The following is a 21,336-nucleotide window of genomic DNA, read 5'->3' on the forward strand; positions in this document are numbered from 1 at the left end:
GAAATGACAGCCTTCTGTTTTACAACCATTGCGAATATTCAAATCTTACAGAGAGAGCAGAAATTGATGTGACAGCTTGAGTTCTTAAAGGACTGTACAATAAATTTGAAGGCTACACTGGCTCCAAGACCAAAATCTGATGGATAGTGGTCCAAATTGGGGCTAAATAACTCCCCCCATCGAGCGTGTTACGGCAAGAAAAACACACATACGTGAGTGATAGGTGGGGGTCTGAGCAGAGGCCGAAGCCGTAGGGCAAGGCGGTGCAGAGTAGGGAGTCTTTGGGGCTGTTATGACGATCCCTCCTTAACACTAGGAAATGGTGGGCCAGAAGTGGGGAAAACACCAGGTTGTGTAATTTTAGGGTAATTTATAGCATCTTTACATCTTGGTGAAGTGGGGAGGAGTGTTGTATGTGGGTGTCTGTATGGGTAAATATGTGACGCGTCATGTATCTGCATTTCTTCTGTTTGATTGTATTTAGGAACACAATGAATGAAAATGTGCATGCTCATGCAAATAAGTGCAACTACCCGTTTGCACACTCAAATGCATGTTGTATGATATGTACCGTATGTATGTGCACGACAGCCTGTGCGTGTGTGAATGTCAGCATGTTCTTGTCTAGGCCAGGCCTGGTTTTTATCAGCCCAGCGGCCCCCACCATGTTCCCGAGCCCTTCTCCAGAGGCCCAAGATAACTTCCCTCTCCACGCTGCCAGGCCTCTGAAATAACAACACACCAGGTTTTCCTATCACTGCTTCCCTTGCAAATGGAGGCAAAACTGAGAACATGTGTGGACAAACTAGGGCGCGGGGGGAGGGACGGGCACCAAGGGATCAAGCAGATGGCAAAGGTGAGGTCTACAGGGGCTAGACTTCTAGCAGCAACTTTGTGTTAACCGTAGTAGCTGCTCTGTGCTGCTACAGCCACATGGTAGCCTTTGGCACAGTTAATTATGAGTCTCCTAATAAATACAGAATGCAAGGACATCTAAACCACACATACACTCCTTTTATTTTTATGCCCCAATGTTCATGGATCTGATTGTGAAAAACAAAAACATAACAGGCATCTGAAGACAGCTATCTTGCCAGAGAGAAACACAAGTTCCCTGGCAACAACGCTCCCTTGCAACCCTGAGTAACAGTGTAACTCTACCCAGCAGCTGTCTATGCCTGCTGACTGACAGCGGGACTATGTGAGCTGGCACTTGCCCTGGGGTGACTGAAGATATTTGGCATGAGCTGATGGTGTGGGACATGGTGGTGGGCACAAGGGGGCACAAAGCAGCCCGTGTCGGCCAGAGGATGCCAGAATGTGGATAGATAGGCACAGCAGTGTCATACTAGTGTGTGGGCATGAACACTCCAAAACATGATATCCAATGTAAGAGCATGTGTGTGAGAATGTGAAAATGTGTGTGCAGGATCTACTCAGGATTCTGAACATACAGCTGGTACAGTACATGGCAGGTCTATCAAGATGGCCTGACAGGCTGTGGAGTCAATGCCAATGTATTTTTTTTTGTGCAGAGATACTGTATTTCAAATGTCCTCCTGTATGTGTGCATTAGGGGTCAGTGGTGGAATGTAACTAAGTAAATTTACTCAAGTACTGTACTTAAGTACAAATTTGAGGTACTTGAATCTTTTCTTTTCATGCCACTTTCTACTTTCTACTTCTGTTCCACTACATTTCAGAGAGAAATATTGTACCTTTTATTCCACTACAATAATCTGACAGCTTTAGGTACTAGTTACTTCACAAATTAACATTTTCTCACACAAAACACATGTAGTTTAAAATAGGATGTTTGATTATAAATTAAACTACCCAACAATGTATAGGCCTCCAATGATTAGACCATTAAACACTTAGTTGATCGACAGAACTGTTTGGATCGTTTCCAGTTACTAAAATGTGAGGATTTTTCTGCATTGAGTACTTTTACTTAAGTAACATTTCCAATGCAGGACTTTTACTTGCAACAGAGTATTTTTACAGTGTGGTATTAGTACTTTTACTTAAGTAAAGGATCTGAATACTTCCTCCACCACTGAAAGGGGCAGCACCAAAGCTTCATCACTGCAATGAGCTAAAAGGCCAGGAATTTAATTCAATGGGAGAAGCAGACCTATGATTAGCAAGCCTTTTCCATGGCTAATCCATGTGATGAGTACAAGCAAGTGTTTGCCCTCAGTGGATCTGCAATTGAGCATGAATTTATGTGACATCATAGCCTGGTTGAAAGCAGACCCTTGGGTCTGGGCAAGGTTAATTCGCAGCTCATTTCCAAAGGGGCATCACCAACGGATGCTGCTCAAATGCCTCTGGGCGTATTGGATAGTCCTTCAACCAATCAGACCGATCTGGGTGATGTAGCAGCGACAGCGGCATCAACGGGTTGCTGCGCTTCGGTAGCCGTCATGTTGAATGTAAACAAAAAGCTGCTTGCCGTCGCTGCGCTATCGTCATCGTGTAAAGCCCGCCTCAACGGTTGTGATTGGTGCCTCGATTTGGAAGAATTGGAAAAGGGCTTGAATGGGCTCTTGGCCAGACTGACTTGCAGAGCAAATCTCAAATTTGCCGGAGGTTCGTCAGGGTTTTCCCAGGCTAGTGACATCACTGACCCACATTAAGAGACAGAGACAGGACAAAGAGAGCTGGGAGCAGCAAGAGACAGGCTGCAAGAGAATAAAGATAGAGAAGAGGAGAGGGCATCTGAGGAAAAAGACACAAACATTTCAAAAGCAGGCCCCAAAAAAAAAGCCATGCATGCCGGCATGTTTGCTTTCAGACACCCTCTTTAGAGTGAGAAAGGGAGGTGTAACCACAGTGTAACCTCCCTTTGTCAACTCTCTCCAGGCAAATTAATAAACCCTACCTGGAGTGACTTGTAGTTGTAGCACCTTATAGCACATCATTCAAGATCAAGGTCAACATTGGATCATAACACACACACGATTTAAACCACAGCCCTTTACAAACCAGTCTTTAATGTTACTACTCTGACTGTGAAAATGGCTTCATGAAACATTAAGCCTCTCTTTTACAGAGTGCCTGCATTGGTTAATTATAGAATTGTGCGTGAGTGGATTTTTTTCCCGCAATAACAAACTCCACTTATGCATATGAAGAGCCAGGAGGGTGCCAAAGAAACACTAAACCTGGGCCTACCCAAACCAGAAACTCACTGTGTGCTCTAACAAAAGGTTAGATTTTAGTTGTCTGATTGATGTTCTTCTCTCACAGCCACTTAGAATGAGTGCACCAGCCAAATAAGCCTCTATTCCCTCTATTCACGTAAAATAAAGGTCAACGACATTACAAGCAACCTGTAATAAGAAGTCAAAGGGTCAGAGGCCTGAATATGTTCCTGTGACCTTAAAGTAATTACCAATTGCTGGAAGAGACACAAAAATGTTCAAAGAAAAGAGGTTGTGTGTCTTTGAAAAACATTGCAGTTGAAAAGATTTGTGGAAATTTGATTTAGATTAGTTGGAGATCATGAACACATTTCATTAAAAACAATCACAGGTGAAGAAATAGCTTGAAATGCATTTCATATGCCATGATTCTGTCTGCCTGCGCTGAAATTAAATCCATACACATTATCAGACCCTTTTCATCTTTATTGAGCCGAGTGCCACACACAGTGCCTCTCAGTGTTTGAAGGCCAAAGACCCTCATGAATGCTTATGCTCGAGTGTTTGCTTTTCACTCACTCTAACAGAGAGGTTATCTGCCCATTGATACTCGCTAATCCAATATGACTGGCAGCTTTCAAGGCCCTTCGTTCTTAAGCGCATATTTAACAGTGGAGGAAGCAGGTCATAAATATGGAGGGGGGCAAAGGGCTATTTGCATTAGGAGGGCTGAAGTGGACTTGGAGAGGCCAGGAGGAGGTAAAAAAAAGGGGGGGGAACAAGGGATCAAGAGAGGAGGGAGAAAGAGAAGAGGCTCATGAGGATCTGGGGAGGAGAAGAGAGGATCACCAGGGACAGGCTTTGTCATGTTAAACTGCCTCTCTCGACTCCTGTTCTCCCTTTCCCCTCCTCTCCCTCCCTCTCTCTCTCTCTCTCTCTCTCTCTGTGTGTGGACAACACAATAGTCAATCACAGGGGGAAAAGATTACGAGGGTTTGATCTTCTCAACTTCAGAGCAGGGGCATGATTGTGGAAGTGGGGGAGAGTGAATGCATGATTGTGTTCAATGACGCTAAATAATGTGCCTCCTTACCAGACAATTTCTCTTAAACTCCAGACACCCATTTAGGTTTGTCACTTCATGTACTCGTCAACATGAGTTAGAGCTAATAGTTAAACTCGCTTGTAATTTTACCTCTGCCTTCAAGCCTCGGCAGGCTAAGCGTGCATTCCGCTACTGTACTTGTAACCCATAATGACAACAGTTCCCTTCATAAATTAGCTCAAAGTACCAATGTCAAGTTTGGACTTAAAAGCATATTATTTGTGGAGGTAAGTGGAGGTATTTGCAAAGGTGTGGACAAGAAGATGCAGCAAGCGTGCCATTATCCTGTCACTGGTCTATTAAAGCGCTCAATCTTGCCAGGACCCGAGGAGTTTACTAGGTCAGCACAGGGGTTAAAATGGCCTTAAAACCCCAGAGGAGACAGCTGACATATTTAGAATAGTCAGATGCAGAGGAAAACAAGCTAGTTGCACATTAATGACACAGAAACACACAAAACAACCAATTGTTCATACACACACACACACACACACACACACACACACAGACATTATTCTACAAAGTCATAGGCTGAAATGACTTGGCTGCACATGTGACCAAACTCCTCTGCATTAAGTAAAGGGGCTAAATCCACCAAAGATCACAGTGGTAGCTTTAAACACCTTAGGCTCACCACTGCCAGCCAGCCACTGCTCTCCTGCTCATGAACCCTAATGATGACTGATGACACACATTTGATTCAGCTGTCTGATGTGTAGCGTCAGGGGGCTCCTTAGTGGAAGATTTGGGCAGAGCGAGAAGAGAGCGGGTGGGTGGGAAGAGGCAGACTCATTTTTCTTAAGTGCCAGCGTTAATGTAAAAAAAAAAAGTTAAAAGTGAGGGGCTTGTCGATAGCACTGGGAGGTTAAGTTAGCTCTGTGTTTAGGAAAAAATGGCTGATGAGAGCAGGCAGAGTCATCAAGAGAGCGCAGTGGGATGTTACTAGATTTTAATGAAGGGCATGTTTAGCTTCCTTGGGTATGGGTTCTGGTTTTTCCCTTCTCCCTGTGTCTCTCTTTGTGTGTGTGTGTGTGTGTGTGTGTGTGTGTGTGTGTGTGTGTGTGTGTGTGTGTGTGTGTGTTGTCTGTGCCTCCACAGACACTAATTTCCTGCATGGATCCCTGACCTTTCCACATAGCCTGGGGGGAGCCATTTGATCATGACACACACACACACAAACACACACCACTTCCTGTGATATGGCTGTCCACCAGTCAGAGGGCTGGTTTTAGTGAGAAAACATTGATCTCTGCCTACAATGTCAGTCTAAAAATAATTAGGTCTTTTGCATAGAACATAAATTAAATAAATTTTTTAAGCGGACTATCTCATTGATCGACTGGTTCACAGAAACAGCCTGTACAGAAATACTGGCAGCGCTACAAACATTGCTGTCCTATTGATTTTGTCATGGTTGTTATTTATCACTGACTACATTCTTTACATTGAAATTTTGGTTTGCCCATTGCTCAAGATTATGACTACAGTTTTCATATGTCTGTACATGTGCAAAGGAGCTATACCAAACTTCAACTATGCCCTTGACGTAAAGATTTAATGTAAAGGTTTTATTTGAAAATGTAAAGTGTTCTTCAAAGAGTAAACTGCAGAAAAAGTATTTATACTCTGTGCGTCCATGTGCAAAGAGTTGCTTGCCTCCTCCTTCTGTAAGTGCATGCGAAAAATACTAGTAAAAAAAGACAACATGCATGCATAGGACCATACTTGCTGTCTATGTACACAGTAAGCAGGCCTGCCAAAACAATAAGTGGAAGTAACCTGAGCCGAGCCCTCAGGTGAGCCTACTGTTAATGCTCCCACTTCTCCCTCCTGTCCTCTTTCCCTCTGGGGTCCATTTAACCCCAGCTGGCCTCTGTTGACTGCTCTGTCTCTCTGCCTTGTGACCGGGGCCTCATTATGACACTGGGGGGGACTGGGTGCCGTTTATTGCGACCCAGTTCCTCTGCAAGTAGGAACACACGCCTCTCCCAGTTAACTCTGTCCATTAAGCTAAGTGGGGACTATCAATTATTCAACAGATTCCAATGTATAATTCAAGGGATAAGGGGACCTGTCATGAACAGCGACACACACAGGTGAGGAAAGAGTACCGTACTTTCAATTCAGAGTCGATTGTAATATTACCCATCTGTAAGCCAACATGTGTAATGTGATGAGGGAGGAAGTCGGAATGGAATGACAATACTAATGTCAATCTGTGATGAATAAGTAAACAGCCAGGCGTAAGGAAGAGGACCAACAGATTAGAGAAAGGACAGATAAGAAGAAAAAATGAGAAGATGGATAGTTACAGAAAGTGGGCTGCCACAGGGATGATGAGAAGACAAACTGATACAGAGGCAGGAACTGTCGCGCAGTGAGAAAATGAGAAACAAGCGTGGAGAAGACACGCTGCTCCAATATATCTTGATTTATAAATCACACTGAATTGGAAAAAAACCGAGCTGAAAAATGAGAGAGGGAGGAGAGAGAAAATTAGGGCAGAAAATTCAAAGTGTGAGAAGGCAGCTTTACAGTGCTACCCCCCCCCCCCCCCCTCCCCCTCCACTGTGTAGGCGTGGGTCCTGGGGGAGCCACCGATGTTAATACAGTTATTAAGCCTCTCCACTGAAGCCTGCTCCACCTCCCCAACCCTCAGCATCAAGGAGCTCTCTCTGCCTGCCAGGCAGCGAGCGAGCTCACTTGCTTCCACAATGAGATCAAACAGTCCCAAGTAGGCCAGCTCAGGGAAGGCCAGTGATGGAGCTTCCCATTGAGAAGTAAGGGCAGGTGGGGTTGGGTATGTCAAGCCCAATGAGTATCCCAACAGGCTTTAGGGAAGATGGGAGGGAGGGGTGGGGGGTGGGGGATAGGCTTCAACCTTGCTGTAGTTCCTCCTTCGCTTCTTCATTCTTTAAAGTCAGCTGACCAAGATTATCATGCATCTCTTCCTGGTGTTGAGGATTACAGGGCTTTAGCAAGCATATGTGTGAGAGCATATGAGAGCAGAGTTCTTCTCTTGCTAGCTTCAGGAAGTATGTAGCTGTGGAGAAGACGTGTGGGGAAGACGAGGCTGGGTGGCCAGGTTAGACAGCAGGAGCACTGTAGGCTAGACTTTAATGTGCAGCGAGGGAAACCCTCTCTTGAGTGCAGAAGGGAACCTAGCTAGTCACCACTGCAGCAGAGAGTGACATGCACGCGTGGAGGTGTGTGTGTCTAATCGCTGCATTACATCCAATCCATAATTCACACGAGGCAGAGAAGATTAGTGATGCCACTCTTGCCTGTAGCCAGGAGGAGCACATTTGGGCAGCCATGCAGCTTTGCATGCAAGGTACTAAGTAAAAAAATGCCGGTCGACTTAAGCTGCCATCTATCTGCCCTCACTGTTTAACATCTCTATAGCTGAAAAGGCTCAATTCTGAGTGAGCTAAAACATGATGAGGCTGGAGAGTGGAAACAGATTTTGTCAAGGCAACTGGGACACACAGATTAAGGTTATTAAAAAAAAACGGCTGCAAAACTGAGATCATACATAGGGCTTTTGTCTCATCATGACACTTGATACAAAATAAAGAAATGAAAGGAGTAAAGAATGGATAAAGAGATGGGCACGATAAAGACATGCTGTAATGTGCTAAATAGGACAGGGATATAGGTCATTCTGTACCAGACTCAATTTGCCAACGCTGGCCTGTTGGCAGCCATTAGATGCAGACCAAGGCTCCATCAGTCGCACCAGAACACTAATAATATCAGTCACCCAGCCAAGCCTCTCCCTCTCTGTCTGTTGTCTCCCTTCCCTTATTTCCTTGTTCTGTTCCTGCCCATTCGCTCTCCCCTGATTTTTGTTCAAAAGGAGAAAAGGGCAAAAATCCAGAGGCCAAAAATGACATTAAACCTCCTGGAAGGCTCCACAAAGATTATTGTTTAAAAATGCCAGCTTCCCCCGGTGCCTGAGATCTCTCTCTCCCTCTCTCGCTTTCCCTCCCTCTCATTTTCTTTCAGCTGAGAGGTGCTGACAGCCCAGACACAATAATCCAGCTCTATTGTGGAACCACCACAGTGGCAGCGGTGCTGTGCAAAAGGTTTCCTACGTATGGCGCGAGGGCAAAGCCGGGTGTCACGTCGTGGCATAGAACAGCACCGCTGCAAGCAAAGGGGGCTGGTCACCCGTTACTACAGTGCACCACACTGTGCGACTTGACAACTCAGGTTCAAATTGTTGTCACCTTTTTCCATTAGTCAGCTCCCCGGCAGAAGCAGGGGGTAAAAAAATCAGTCAAAGGGCTCCTATGTATTTCAGATTTTATCTCTTTGCTTCTTCTTTGATCACAGCGCTATCATTTGGAGCTCCAAACAAAGATGTGTTTGTGTGAATGGTAACAATAACTTGAAGGTTGAAACAAATCAAAAGCACAACACTGAAATGGTAACTAAATACATAATTTTGACTTGTTGTCTATCATATGCTTGAGCAGAACTGATGAACAAATGCCTCTCTTCATTCTCTCTTTCCTTCTCGCCCACTGTCTTTTTGGCCTACTATAAAAAGTTTTCCTCAGGTTACTGTTAAAAATCCTGTGAAATAACAAAATGTGCCCTCTCCGCTCTAAGTGTGCTGCATGGCTGCATATTTCCCTATCATCCCCCCCCCCCCCCCCTTTCCCAATCAGAGAGAGCATCTGGGCCGGCGAAGCTTTTGAAAACAAGATGGCTAGGAATGAGGAATAGACAAAGTCTTAACCCTACCAGGAACTAGCAGCGCAGAGGCTTGTGACATATTTATTTTTCACAGAACAATTAATGCTCCTCAGCATCTGACACGAGCACTTAATTATTGTGATAACTACCCAGCTATCTCTCTTTCTCTCTCAACTGAGGTACTTCACCAACAATGGCCCTGATAAGACACTACAGGTGACAGCGAAGGCTAGACAATACGTCTCTCTGAAATGAAGGGGCTGCTTGATATCAGAGCGTGTTCCTTTTAACACACAGTGGCTCTATTCATAACAAACAGGATCCAGTTGCTTCAGTCTCTTCCCATTCACCTCTCGTAACCTACGCGTGTTCGGAGCTGCTCTGCTACAGGGCATCTCTCAGTTCACACAATGCTAATATCACAAACAGGGTTACAGGGAACACGCAGCCTGTAACCCGAGCTGTCGGTCGAACATGCTGTCCTATCCGTCACTTTCCAGCGATACACTCTTCCTTCCCACCTACGCCGCACTGTTGGCAGTCTATTTCATCCCGGTCCCAGGTGGGCCTTTAAGAGTCAAATGTCAGAGGCCAGGCTCCAGCCAGACACGTAATGAATATGAAATGATTCAGAGGGGCTGTGGGAAAGAGATGACAGTGGTGTCCAGACAGACCAAGCTCCTCTGTCACTAAGTGCGACCAGATTGAGCCAGGCTAGGCCCGGATGTCATGAGAGAGAACCAAAGAGGAGAAGATACACAATATTGGACTTCTAAAGTTACTTTAGAAAGTAGCTTTCATAAATCAAGACATACAGAAAGGGCTTGTCTTCCTCCAAACTTGCCCTGTGTGCACCCTGGAGGCATGTTAAAGACACCAACACCAGGTATTATGAAAGGCAAATAAGGACTCTTAACCGCAATGAGATCATCTGAAACACTGAGACATCTCTTCGGAGCTGGCCTGCTAGCATGATGATTAAAAGCACAATTGTGGGACTTGGGACTTTGTGTTCATGCAAGTAAGAAGAGGAAGCTCTGTGTACACCAAAAAAAAAAAAAAAAAAACTTGAGCCGGGGCAGAGCGTTCTCTCCTGCTCCTTAGTTAACAACACTGACTGAGACGGCAGCAACACAAGGCTATTTTTTGCCCAGACAGCAGAAGAACTGCCAGGCTCATGTATTTTTAGCATACTAACCTCTACCCTATTTTCTTGGCTGTCCCACTCTCTAAATAGGAGGGCATTTGTGGCGTGTGTGTCTGTGTGTGAGTGAACTACTTGAGGTGTACACAGTTGTCATCCATGTGATGTTAACACAGATCCCCAGAGGGAGACTACGGATGATTTTGTTGGTGGAAGCGTCAGCCCTGTGCTTTGGCCTAGAGCTAGTGGCCTGAGAGAGAGACTGCACAGGAGAGGCAGAGGCAGGCAGTGGTCCTCCACAACTGATGAAACAAGGCAACATTCCATGTAATCACTCTATATACAGCAGATGTTGGCAAAAGGGGTGTTGGAGGGCAGGAAATCTTGAAAAATATAAGGAAAAATTAGGGCAGGCGAGCATTAAAGATTAATCGTGACACCGACTGCCATCCGGTGAATGCCACCATGGAGATGGGAAACAGCGAGGGAGAGAGAGATAAAGTGGGAGAGAGAAAGGAGACACTTTGGGAATGAAAATGCCTCGCAGATGAATTCTGGGGTGATGAATGTCCCTGGTTCAATACCCAGATGAATTTATGTGTGTTCCATTATGAGAGGGTGGGGATGAAACATGGAGATAGGGCGGAGAGATGGGGAAGAGGAGAAGGAGAGAGAGAGAGAGAGAGCCCTCTCTCAATGTGGTGGTGAGCTAGCCATGCAGAGCCCATTGCGAACAAGCCATCTATAGAGATAAGTAAAGAAGTGATTACAACAGACCCAGCTCAATTTCTGACAGTCAACGCTTGACTGCCCCCGTAGAGCTGAATTGATTTAAATGAAGAAGCTATGAATATTTTAGAGGGACGAACCCCCCTTTAACCTGAACTGTTTCGATCTCCCTCCCACCCCTGTATGTGTGTCTGTGTGTGTATAACAGGACAGAAACGGGTGAAACTGTAATTATTGATATTGAGATTACGGCCCTATGTCACAATATCTGCAATCAGCTGCCTTCTTTAAGCCCTGATGAATCAATGACACTGCCTGGATCTTTTCAGTCTGCCCTGCTTTGTTCATCAAAGTGGGCTTTGCAGTGTACACAAACCCTTGTTTGGGGGTTTAGTGTTAAACCAAACTGGTGTACAGTGCTCTCTGACTGATGCCTCTAAGCTAATTCTCTCTACAAACAAGCTGGGGCCCATCGGTGGGTTTGAGCGTGTGTTCACGAAAAAACTGCCCGGACCAAAATATGCTGAATTTTCTGACATGCTCAATATGGAGTGACACTGCAATATGCCACCTTCAGGAGAAAATAAAAGTTTGCTAGTCAGCTACAGCTTTGTTTGTGTGCGTCCTAAAGCCAGGTGCTCTGCCAATGTTCAAGGTGACGGACCACACCCACTCGACACACCTTCAAAATATTACTGAAACAACAAGTACTATAACAACAACATGCGTCTCTGTTGATCCTGGTAACATTGTGCCACGGTGAACATCCCAGTCTAAGGGCATCTCTATTTAGTACACGATGAATCGCATTAAAAACAGGCAGCAAGAGCTTTGAAGGTTGGTGGCAAGGTGTTTTGGGGAGCGAGGAATGGCAGGTTGTGAAATGCTGCCCTGCGGCCTTTCCCAGGAGAGCAGCGGCAGCAGTGTTGAACTCCCTTCACCCTTTTGCCATTACAAACATACCTTGATGACAAAATGTGTTATTGATGTTCACCTGAAGGTGAAAGCAGGCGTGTTTCTGTGGACATAGTGATCTCTCACACACTCACTCAGACACACACACACACACACACACACACACACACACACACACACACACACACTCTCTCTCTCTCTCTCTCTCTGTGGCGTTCAAGCTACTAAATCACTGTCGCCACTGGCTGAAAGGGGTTAGGCAGACGTGGCGCAATAAGGAGACTGTGTGATGCCTCCCCTACCTGGACAAACAGGGGACCTTGCCTCAATGCTGTCCATCCATCCTGCCACTTCCATCAAGTTGGGATCAACAAAGCCCCAGGAGGAAAGGTCCATTCTCTCATTATAATGTCCATTAAAGCCCTGAGGTCCACGGACGTTTAAGAGCATGCAGAGAGTATAATAAAGCTCAGGGACTTGGCATTAAGGACAAACACTGCAGTTCAGGAATATTAAAGCCTGGAATTCGCATTACTGCTTTACGCCAACAAAATCACAAGCTGTAATTTTACTAAAGTTGTAAGCGGCTTTGCCAAGAAATCCTGAGTGGATTGATCAAGAAAAGAAAAAATGTGTTTTGCCTTAAAAGATGACCTTTTCCCCAACTGTTTACGACAGCAACCTCCCATCAATGTCAGAAACTGCCAGTTGTGTTTGGGGACAGGAGGACGAGCCTCTCTCTGTTTATGCTCTGTTGTTCATGTTTTTCTCATTTCCCAGCTAACACTTGCCAAATAAAAACTGCATATATAAATAAAGGATGGGAGGAATTGATATTCACGGTTCTTTCGCAAGGCCAACACCGATTTGCTGGCCTGCACAAAGTCCAAACACATTACCCACAGTTTTCCATGTTGCTGCCTAAACAACACAATGCCTTCTGCCTTGATGCTGCAGCCTCTCAGAAAGCCAAAAGAGAAACCACATGGGTTTGTGATTTACCAGCAAAGCTCAAACTTTCTTGCTGTTTTCTCTTTAAAAAATCCACTCTAACCAATCTCCCCCTTCATCATTGCCCAAAATTGCTTCTGCTCTTACAGTCCGTTGCACCGAAAAACAATAAAATACCATCTGTTTTTTCTTGGGCCTCGCCTCCTGCTAGGCAAAAGGACTTCCGCACTTAAATACCACATGAGTCAGATTAAGCTGCCAGTCACTTGCCCCTCGGACACAGCATTCGTGTTCAATAGCCCACTTGGCAGACCCTGCTTTCAGAAGACAAACTAGCCATAGCTCGCCCTTCTCTCTGCCTTGTCTACTCTTTATGGAAATCCCGGCTGACCGCTTTCTTTCGTACTGTGGACAGCCCGAGAGAAAAAAAACAAAGAGCAAAAAGCCTATGGGCTGGTGAGCATTTGAGCCCACCATGCAATCCCTCTTTCCTTCATACCCCCCATTTTTTGTGTGTGACAGTCATGTGAACAAGGCCATGCACATTCTTTCAAGCATGAGCCCATAATTGCTGGAAGGATTCTGACAGGCACACGGTGAAAAAATCAAGTGCATTTAATCTGCGAGACCGGAGCCTTTTCACCATAAAGATTCAGCATTATTGCTCTGAACATAACAATGTTATAAGCCTGCTGTGAATGGACAAACCTGTGCTGACAGCATCTGGATGGAAACAGTCAAACAACTAAAGTGGCAGCATCATTAAAGAACTAATATCATCAGGGATGAGGCGTCCATATGATCTGGATTTGTGCCCAGCCACTTAATGGGTCCAGGAGGCCGTTTACTTCAGCGAAGATGTCACTGAGTGCACTCTTAGAGCCACAGAGCTCGTCTGTAAAGCCTGTAATGAATAGTTAGACCCAATTTGGAGAGGTTGAAAAAACAGAGGACCAAAAGGGAAAGCACTGAGGGGGTAAAACATTTTTTTAACTCCCGCAGCAATCTGTTTCCAAACCCACGTGCAGAGGATAACATACCATGAGACTAGTGTCTGTGAAGTTGGTATTTTAAAGTCCAAAAAGAGAGACGAAGCCAGCAGATGTTTTTGGGATTGTCTCGTGCTTTTGAGCCTGACTGCTTTAGATTCCTGCTAAATTGTGCTGTGTAGCGTCCGTTTTGTTTTCTATCCCTATGATCCAATAAGCCTCTGAGCCCCGTGATGACACTAACGAATGTGCCTCTCTACTCAACCCCCCCACCGCTCCCTGGTTGTGCACTAAATTTTTTATTACATTCAAGCAGTAAGGCAAAGATCAGCTATGCTACCCCCCCCACACACACACACACACATTCCCCCTGCAACTCCTTCGTTGAGCAACACAATGTGGAGTCGAGTAAAGGGATCAGAGGTCTTTTCCTGGGCCAAACCCCCACAGTCTCCCTCAGACGAGCTCACATGGTTTGAATCAATGCTGCCACTAGAGCTCTTTAGTGGGTCAGTTCGATAAATACTATGAAGCTCGCTGGATATCTGCTTTGAAAAATGTATGTGATTTGTCCTTTTAGTCAAGAGGAATTTCTAATCTCATGTGACTTGGAAAAACAAGCAGTGAAAAAGAGAGAAAGACTACAGTGCAAACATAACCTGTTTTGGAGTGGTTTTGTTGTTGCTGCCAAAAGATTAAAAAAAAAAAAAAATCTTCCCCTTTGTCGTGTGTTTCTATAGTCTTGAGACGAGGAGGAAATTGGCCCTTAAGAGCCTGTGGAGATTCCTGCTTTTTACACTCCTTCAGCTGTGAAAGACAACAGAGCCATCTCTTCTATGAAGGCCTGCTGGAGCTTTGTGCAGTGCATCTCCTTTGAGGTATAGAATGGGAATGACCTCTGTGATACTTTGTTGTCGCAATAAAACTCCCTCTTATTGCACCAGATACCGTATCAATAAACTGAAATCTCCCATGACTGGTGATGGTTACTCAACCCAAGAAAAAAAACCTACACCAAACACACACACACCGAATCACTTATCCAAACTAAAGTCTTACTGAGATTTGAAAAGCATCATCAGACACTGATGTACTATTTTTAGATATGGCAGAAAAGCCTGTCTGGCACATGAGCCTACAAATAATACTTTCTGGTTGTAGTATTTAGGCTATTAGAATTTAAATCAGTATTCTAATGTGTATGTTCTGTCAAGATATTATGATAAATATGTGATTTAAACATTTAACTGTACAATTCAATTCTTAGAGCACACTGTTGTGACTGTTTCCCCAGCCTACCTGCTAAATATAAACCACGGGTTTAAAACCCATTTAATTAGCGAAAGGTCAGATTGGCACATGAAATAGACAGGACTGTCCAGTTAAGGCATGCTGCTCAGGAACTTTGGCCTGTGTGTGTGGGTGCAGTTATTCAGATTACTAGAGGAACCGAGGGATAACAACACTGGCAGGAAAGTTTGATCTGATTACCGTTGGCATGGCTTGCACAACCTTGTTTGCAGTATGTGCATATTTCAGGAACGCAACAGCTTTGCATAACGTGATCAGAGCGCCGCAATCTCACCGACGTTTCTCAGAAAAAATACCCAGCCGATGGGCACACAGAGAGAGAGAGAGAGAGAGAGAGAGAGAGACGAAAGTGGGTCAAGTATATTTAAAGCTGTTATGAAGCTCAGTGACGGCCATAACATGCAACGCTGTTTGGCACATATTATCCGGTTTGAATAATTGAGATAAAACAGGATGGTGACAGGCTTTATAATAACGATTATAGTCGTGTGGTAAAAAAATAAATAAAAATAATAATAATAATAATAATAATAACAACAAAATGGAAAACACGTCATTTATACAGGCTATAAATAAACACACACACGTGCACACGCATGGACATAGAGGCTGTAACTTCCCCAATTAGCGAAATGAAGTTGAGGAGGCAGGAAAAGGCACCTACAGTGATTGGAGCCGTTCCAGTGCTGGTTTCTGATGGACGTGCTGTAGGGATGGGGCGCTCCGGGCACCAGTCCTTTCTCTGGGATCAAGCATCCTCTGCTCTGGTTGTAGTAATCCATCATTAAAAACGGGTTCGGGCTGGGATTCAGTCCCACAACGTCCACACTCTCATACATCATACGAAGCAGGACGATAGCAGGGGATTATTATAAAAAAAAAAATAAAAAAAAAATAAAAAAAACTATTGTCGCGCACGCAGGAAAACACGAGCCTTGTGGTTTTCAGCTCGTCACCAGCAGAGGTAGAAACGGAGGGGGCCAAAAGGGGGGAACTGCATTAAAATCGAAGGAAAAGTGGTAAATCCAAGCACAGCGGGAACATGTGAACATTTGGCATCTTCTTAAAGCCGCTGTATTGATCGAAACCCCAACCGAGGAGTGAATCAGTGTCTGAAATAGCCTAATCGGCTGCGCTCAATTTGAAAACATAATTTAAAAGAACTGTCTGCATGGTGTCCAACGCAAGAACACGCCTGGGAATATGCACACAATAATAAACCGAACACGACACGGACAACTTCAGCAGAATAGATAGGTCCTTTCGGCCTTGCTCAAAAAGAGAGCAATATTTAAGGCTGTATCCACACCATGGAGAGGAAAATAACCCGGGTAAAATCCCAGAAAAGAGAACACAAATATCCTGAGTCCGTGTCGACAACACAGGGAATTATCAATGTATTAAAGCGCAAATATCAGAGAGGAAATTCCATCTAGTTGCAGTTTGTCCTTTTGGGTTAAGGTCGGTTGTCCCGTTTGCGCCTGCCGTGGGAGGACTCCTGTCAGCCCCGTAAGTGAACCGGTCTCCCTCCGTGCGCTACAACAACCGGCGGCTTCTCTCGGTCAGACCCCGCTCTCCGATATCCAGGGTCGCATGAAACATGCAGCACCGCCTTGTTTGTATTCGGAGAGAGACGTCTAAACCATTCCCACACCAAATCGTGCGGCTATCATGTTCTGCAAAAATGTGACAAGGCACAGCAGCTGAGGGCTTTGGCTCCACCTCCACTAGGTTCTTTTTCTTTTCTTTTTTTCTTCCTACCCTCAGTCTCTTTTCATGCGTTGCTCCTCCTACGTTTAACCCCTTCAGGGACGTCACCATGGATCTCCCTCACTCTCCCCGGGCCCTGTATGGGACTGTGAGAGAGGAGGCCCCCCTTGCACCTAAATTTGAGGTGCGGGGGTCTTTAAATCAGAATGTATTTGAGGGCATGATTACGTTATATAAGCTCAGTAATGAGTCTTTCGTATCTATACACGGAATTCAGGGATTTAATGAGAGTCCAGACTTTTTCCTGGAAGTCCCTTTATGTTCTCACTCTCAATTTGGGCTCCTCCTTTCAACTTATTTGACCCTTTCCCCCATGCTCTCATCAGTCCCTACCCCCCAATTCTTTTTTTCTCCCCCAACCCTGTCTCCCTAATTTGCCTAATGCTATGCAGCTGAACTTTTCCTGAACCCAGGGAAGTAGGCAGCCTCACCTCCTGGTGACCCACTGGCTGACTCGGATTCGCCTTTCTGGCTCGCTCTCATCCCACATTATTCAAGGTTTCCCACCTTGTACACTCAGTGTAACACCATTACACTTTTCCTCGAGTGCTGCCCAGAGAGGCGCCTCAGTTCACCCAGCACACATAAAGTAACAGAAGTGGCAAAGTCACCCAGTCATGGTTACTGACACTGAACTTTTCTTAGTGTAGTTGCAGCTGGAATAAAGTCCAAAAGGAAGTTGTTTTGCTTCAGACTTTCACCACATCCCTAATAAAATGTTACTCCACCTTTACTCTGCAACGTTCCACACGACATTGTTGCAACTTGTTATGCAAACATGCAGCTGTGTCGTCCACCAGGCTTGAGTCCATGCCAAAGCTATCAAAGCAGAACTCTGAAGGCATGCATATTTCCTTTTTAAAGTCAGGAGATGCAAATATCAAAGCTGAAAGAATATAGCGGCAATTACAGTCCCAGAGACAGATCCAAAGTTTTTACACATCACCAGTGTCATGTTGTGGCGTTGACAGGGAAACAGAGCTTTTCAAAAACACTGACCTGTGATTGTCATGTGATCTGGAGTACAGCTGCCGGCTCAAGTTGCCATGCGCACTAGATGTTATTTTGTTGGAGGACATCTCACATTGTATTATTATTTTTTCACCTTCACCATGGCAATATATTTAGCTCATTTGAAATAAAAATTAAAAGAAAGACCACATGTGAAAATATCAAGCATGTTTGATCCTTGATTGGGACGTCCCAGACAAGGCCAGAAACATGGAGGGGCACTTTCTACATATTATCTTATAATAAAATATACCATGTTACATTTGATATTCTGTTACACTGCTGTGATATACTATATTATTACAATTACATTGTACCTTTTACTATATCTTATACCTCATACTACACCGTCATATACTATCTATGATGGTGTTGCTTCCTTTTCTGTGTTGTTTTCTTTATCTTCGTAATGTCATTGTAAATAAGGGCTGCCCCTCAATGATCTCTTGAGTATAAAAAAACCTTTGCTATACTGTATAACCACATCATATACTATATTATTTCTATTTTGCTTTATTAATACAGACAACACTAGATGTCATTACTTGATCACAGTATATATTATTCTGTCGTACACTGTTTACATATATACTAGACTTGTTGCTATTAATCATACCGTGTCACTTCACCTCTGAAACTTTTACTTCTACTATAGTTGTATATAGGTCTACATCTTATTTTATTCATTCTTATTTTTTATTTGATTTTCACATCTCTATTTATCTGTACTTATTTCTGCCTTTATGCTGCTGCAGCATCCAAATTTCTCCTGTGGGGAACTAATTAATGATGGCAGAATCACATGTCCTGTCCTGTTTTGGGACAATCAATCTTTTTTTTTTTAAAGATTATTTTGTGGGGCGTTTCCCTTTATTCGATAGTGACAGTGGATAGACAGGAAAGGGGGAGAGAAAGAGAGGGGATGTTACGCAGCAAAGGGCTGCAGGTCGGATTCGAACCCAGGCCGCTGCAAAGGACTCTATATACTCCTATATGGGACGCACACTCTAACTGGGTGAGCTAGAGGCCGCCCCGGGACAATCAATCTTAAGTACTTTTCTACTGTTTCGGCAACTTTTCTAAATTGACCTGAAAATGTTAATGTGGATAGATAACGTTTGATACATAAATAGCTTTCTCAAATATATCTGCATAAATGTGGAAATGGCCAAAAACCTGTGTGACTTGTGTTGTAATCTACACCACTGCCTGAACAATAGCTCTCCTCCCCCACTTTTCCTACACCTGGGCCACAGGCCCCAGCTGGGTCTGACCAACATGGTTTCTGAGAGGGATTATCTGCATGGAGCCTGGCAGGGGGGCTTGGCCGACTCCGCCCCCACTGACTGTGACACTTATTTAATGCAGGCCCCAGTGTGTTTACCCTGCCTGATAAGAGCCCAGTGTGCAGGCCTGGGCCACGGCGACCCCTAGCCTGCACTGATAGCGCAGTCACACATTCCTTGACAGGATTAGCCCTATGAGTAATGGCTGTCAGAAAATGCTAATTTTCCAGGCTCTGTTTTTTTCTCTCCAAGGGGAGAGTATTCATCCTAGGGTAATACCCTGTGATAGCATAAAACAAGCTAAGAGATAACGGATTGTTGATCATTGCTTATTACAGAGGGGGAGGGAAGAATACAAGATTAGACCTGAAAAAAAGTCCTTTTCCCACAGCTTTCTTACATGTATATTTAAACCAAAAAGTCACTTTGTCATCCTTAAAAAAGGCTGAATATATCCTGGCGCCTTGGATGAAATAGATGTGGTATTTTTTATTGTCACAGGAGAGAACAGAGTGCTCCTTGGGGGAGACAGTTTGGGAATTTGATGCATTACATCACATAAAAAAAATTGTTTAGTGCCAGGTGGTGTCCAGTCTGTACGTGAGTGTGACTGATCACAAACAAACACACACACACACACACACACACACACACACACACACACACACACACACACACACACGCATTCACACATAATATGAGTACATATGCGCATACACACACTTGACAATTGGTGCCATGAATGTAGGGGAAGTAAGAGTGGTCAATGGTCTATATTGCATCTTCATGACTGTGTAAAGCAGAAAGACAAGAAGAGTCACAAGAGGTTCGGCCCACGTTAACACACCAGTCCAGCTGGCTGTCCTTAGCCCAGCATCAATAAGCGCCACAGTACTGAGAACAGGGAAAAGTACTTTTGGAGGAAGCAAAGCCAGAGAGAACGAGATTGTGTCTCAGAGGCGAGTCTTGATTGCGTGGCTTGGGCTTCAAAGTGTTGTTGTATAAAGTCCAAGCAAACCGATGGAGTGTCCTGATAAAAGCACCATTCAGAAGTGGAGGCTTTTGCAGAAATAGATGGTTATGTAAGTGCAAAATAATAGAGGAAAACCACGAGTGGTAAACATAGCGCCCTTGATTCGGAGCAAAGCTGGAAATGAGAGTCCAGCGCGGAGATGGGGGGTGAGTGGGGGAGGGAGGGGAGAAGGATTTTAAAGAGGGAATTTAAAGAGTTTTATGGGCAAGGGCGGAGAGGAGATTGCTGGCTGGACCTTGAGGGTGTCAAACTATTTTTACTGCTCCCCTTCTTTCTTCGCCCAATCTGGGGTGTTAGGAAGCAGTAAAAAGTGCTCTCCTTGCCATTCCTCCTCCAAGAAGATGTCCAGGTTTCTGTCAAGCTGTGGGGCAAAACATGCTGTCTGCTGATCAGCAGTATTATCCCACGACTGTGATGATCAGCACCATAATCCCCTCCACTCCCACTCATACCACTGGCATGGTCCCAGCAGCTAACTTCCTACTAGCCACCTAGCTCACATCTCCCTTGGGTACATGTCAGCGTGTGTGTAAATTTGTGAGTGTGTGTGTGCCGAGGTGCATGTTTGCTTTTAAGTCTACCTGAAACTACCATTCCATTCCCCTTACTGTCATTACAGTGTCTGTGTGTGTGTGTGTGTGTGTGTGTGTGTGTGTGTGTGTGTGTGTTTGCACAGCTGGTTTTGTGCAGCCCGTACACGCAGCACCAGCCAAACCCAACAGCTGTGCTCCCCGACAGCGAGCCAATGTGTAATGAGGGCCCGACCCTTCGATGTGAGAACAAGCTGCAGTTATCGATGAACACTGCACCACTTCCACCTCCTTTCTGTCTTTCTGTCAATCTACTGGATACACACACACACACACACTCACACACACACACACACACACACACACACACACACACACACACATATATACAGAGAGCCTGACCAAAAGTTATACTGTTCTATAGATCTCTTCATTGGTGTTGTTGTTATCCTAAGTGTGTGTGTGTTTTCTGTGTGTGTGTGTGTGTGTGTCTTCTAAAAAAAGACCCTCTTAGGGGCTGCAGGGATTTTGTGAAAGCTACCCCCCCCCTGCCCTTATCCCTTTAATGTCTCTGTGACAGCCGATTCCAGCATTTATGGTACAGGCCTATATCTGCCCATAAAGCCTTTTATTGTTTGGCCCAGCTCTATGGTGGCCGTAACCTGGTTTTCCCATTTTTTATGGGGACCTTCACTATATCACAAGGGGG

The 21,336-nt window shown here is 44.8% G+C and overlaps 1 protein-coding gene across 3 annotated transcripts in view; it reads right to left on the minus strand.

Moving 5' to 3' along the window:
* Positions 1 to 21,336, minus strand: part of raraa (retinoic acid receptor, alpha a) — a 143,689-nt gene that overhangs the window by 23,659 nt on the left and 98,694 nt on the right. The window contains exon 1 of one of the 3 annotated variants that reach the window (XM_035997376.1): positions 15,662 to 16,738. The exons of 1 other annotated variant lie outside the window; for it this stretch is intronic. In XM_035997376.1, the coding sequence (XP_035853269.1) occupies positions 15,662 to 15,839 (178 nt within the window). In that variant the 5' untranslated portion in view covers positions 15,840 to 16,738. Of the gene's footprint in view, positions 1 to 15,661; positions 16,739 to 21,336 lie in introns of those variants that run through there. One more of the 3 variants, XM_035997375.1, reaches the window with a different exon arrangement.

This window comes from Sander lucioperca, chromosome 22 (assembly GCF_008315115.2).
Source record: "Sander lucioperca isolate FBNREF2018 chromosome 22, SLUC_FBN_1.2, whole genome shotgun sequence".
In the NCBI taxonomy this organism is placed as follows: Eukaryota; Metazoa; Chordata; class Actinopteri; order Perciformes; family Percidae; genus Sander; species Sander lucioperca.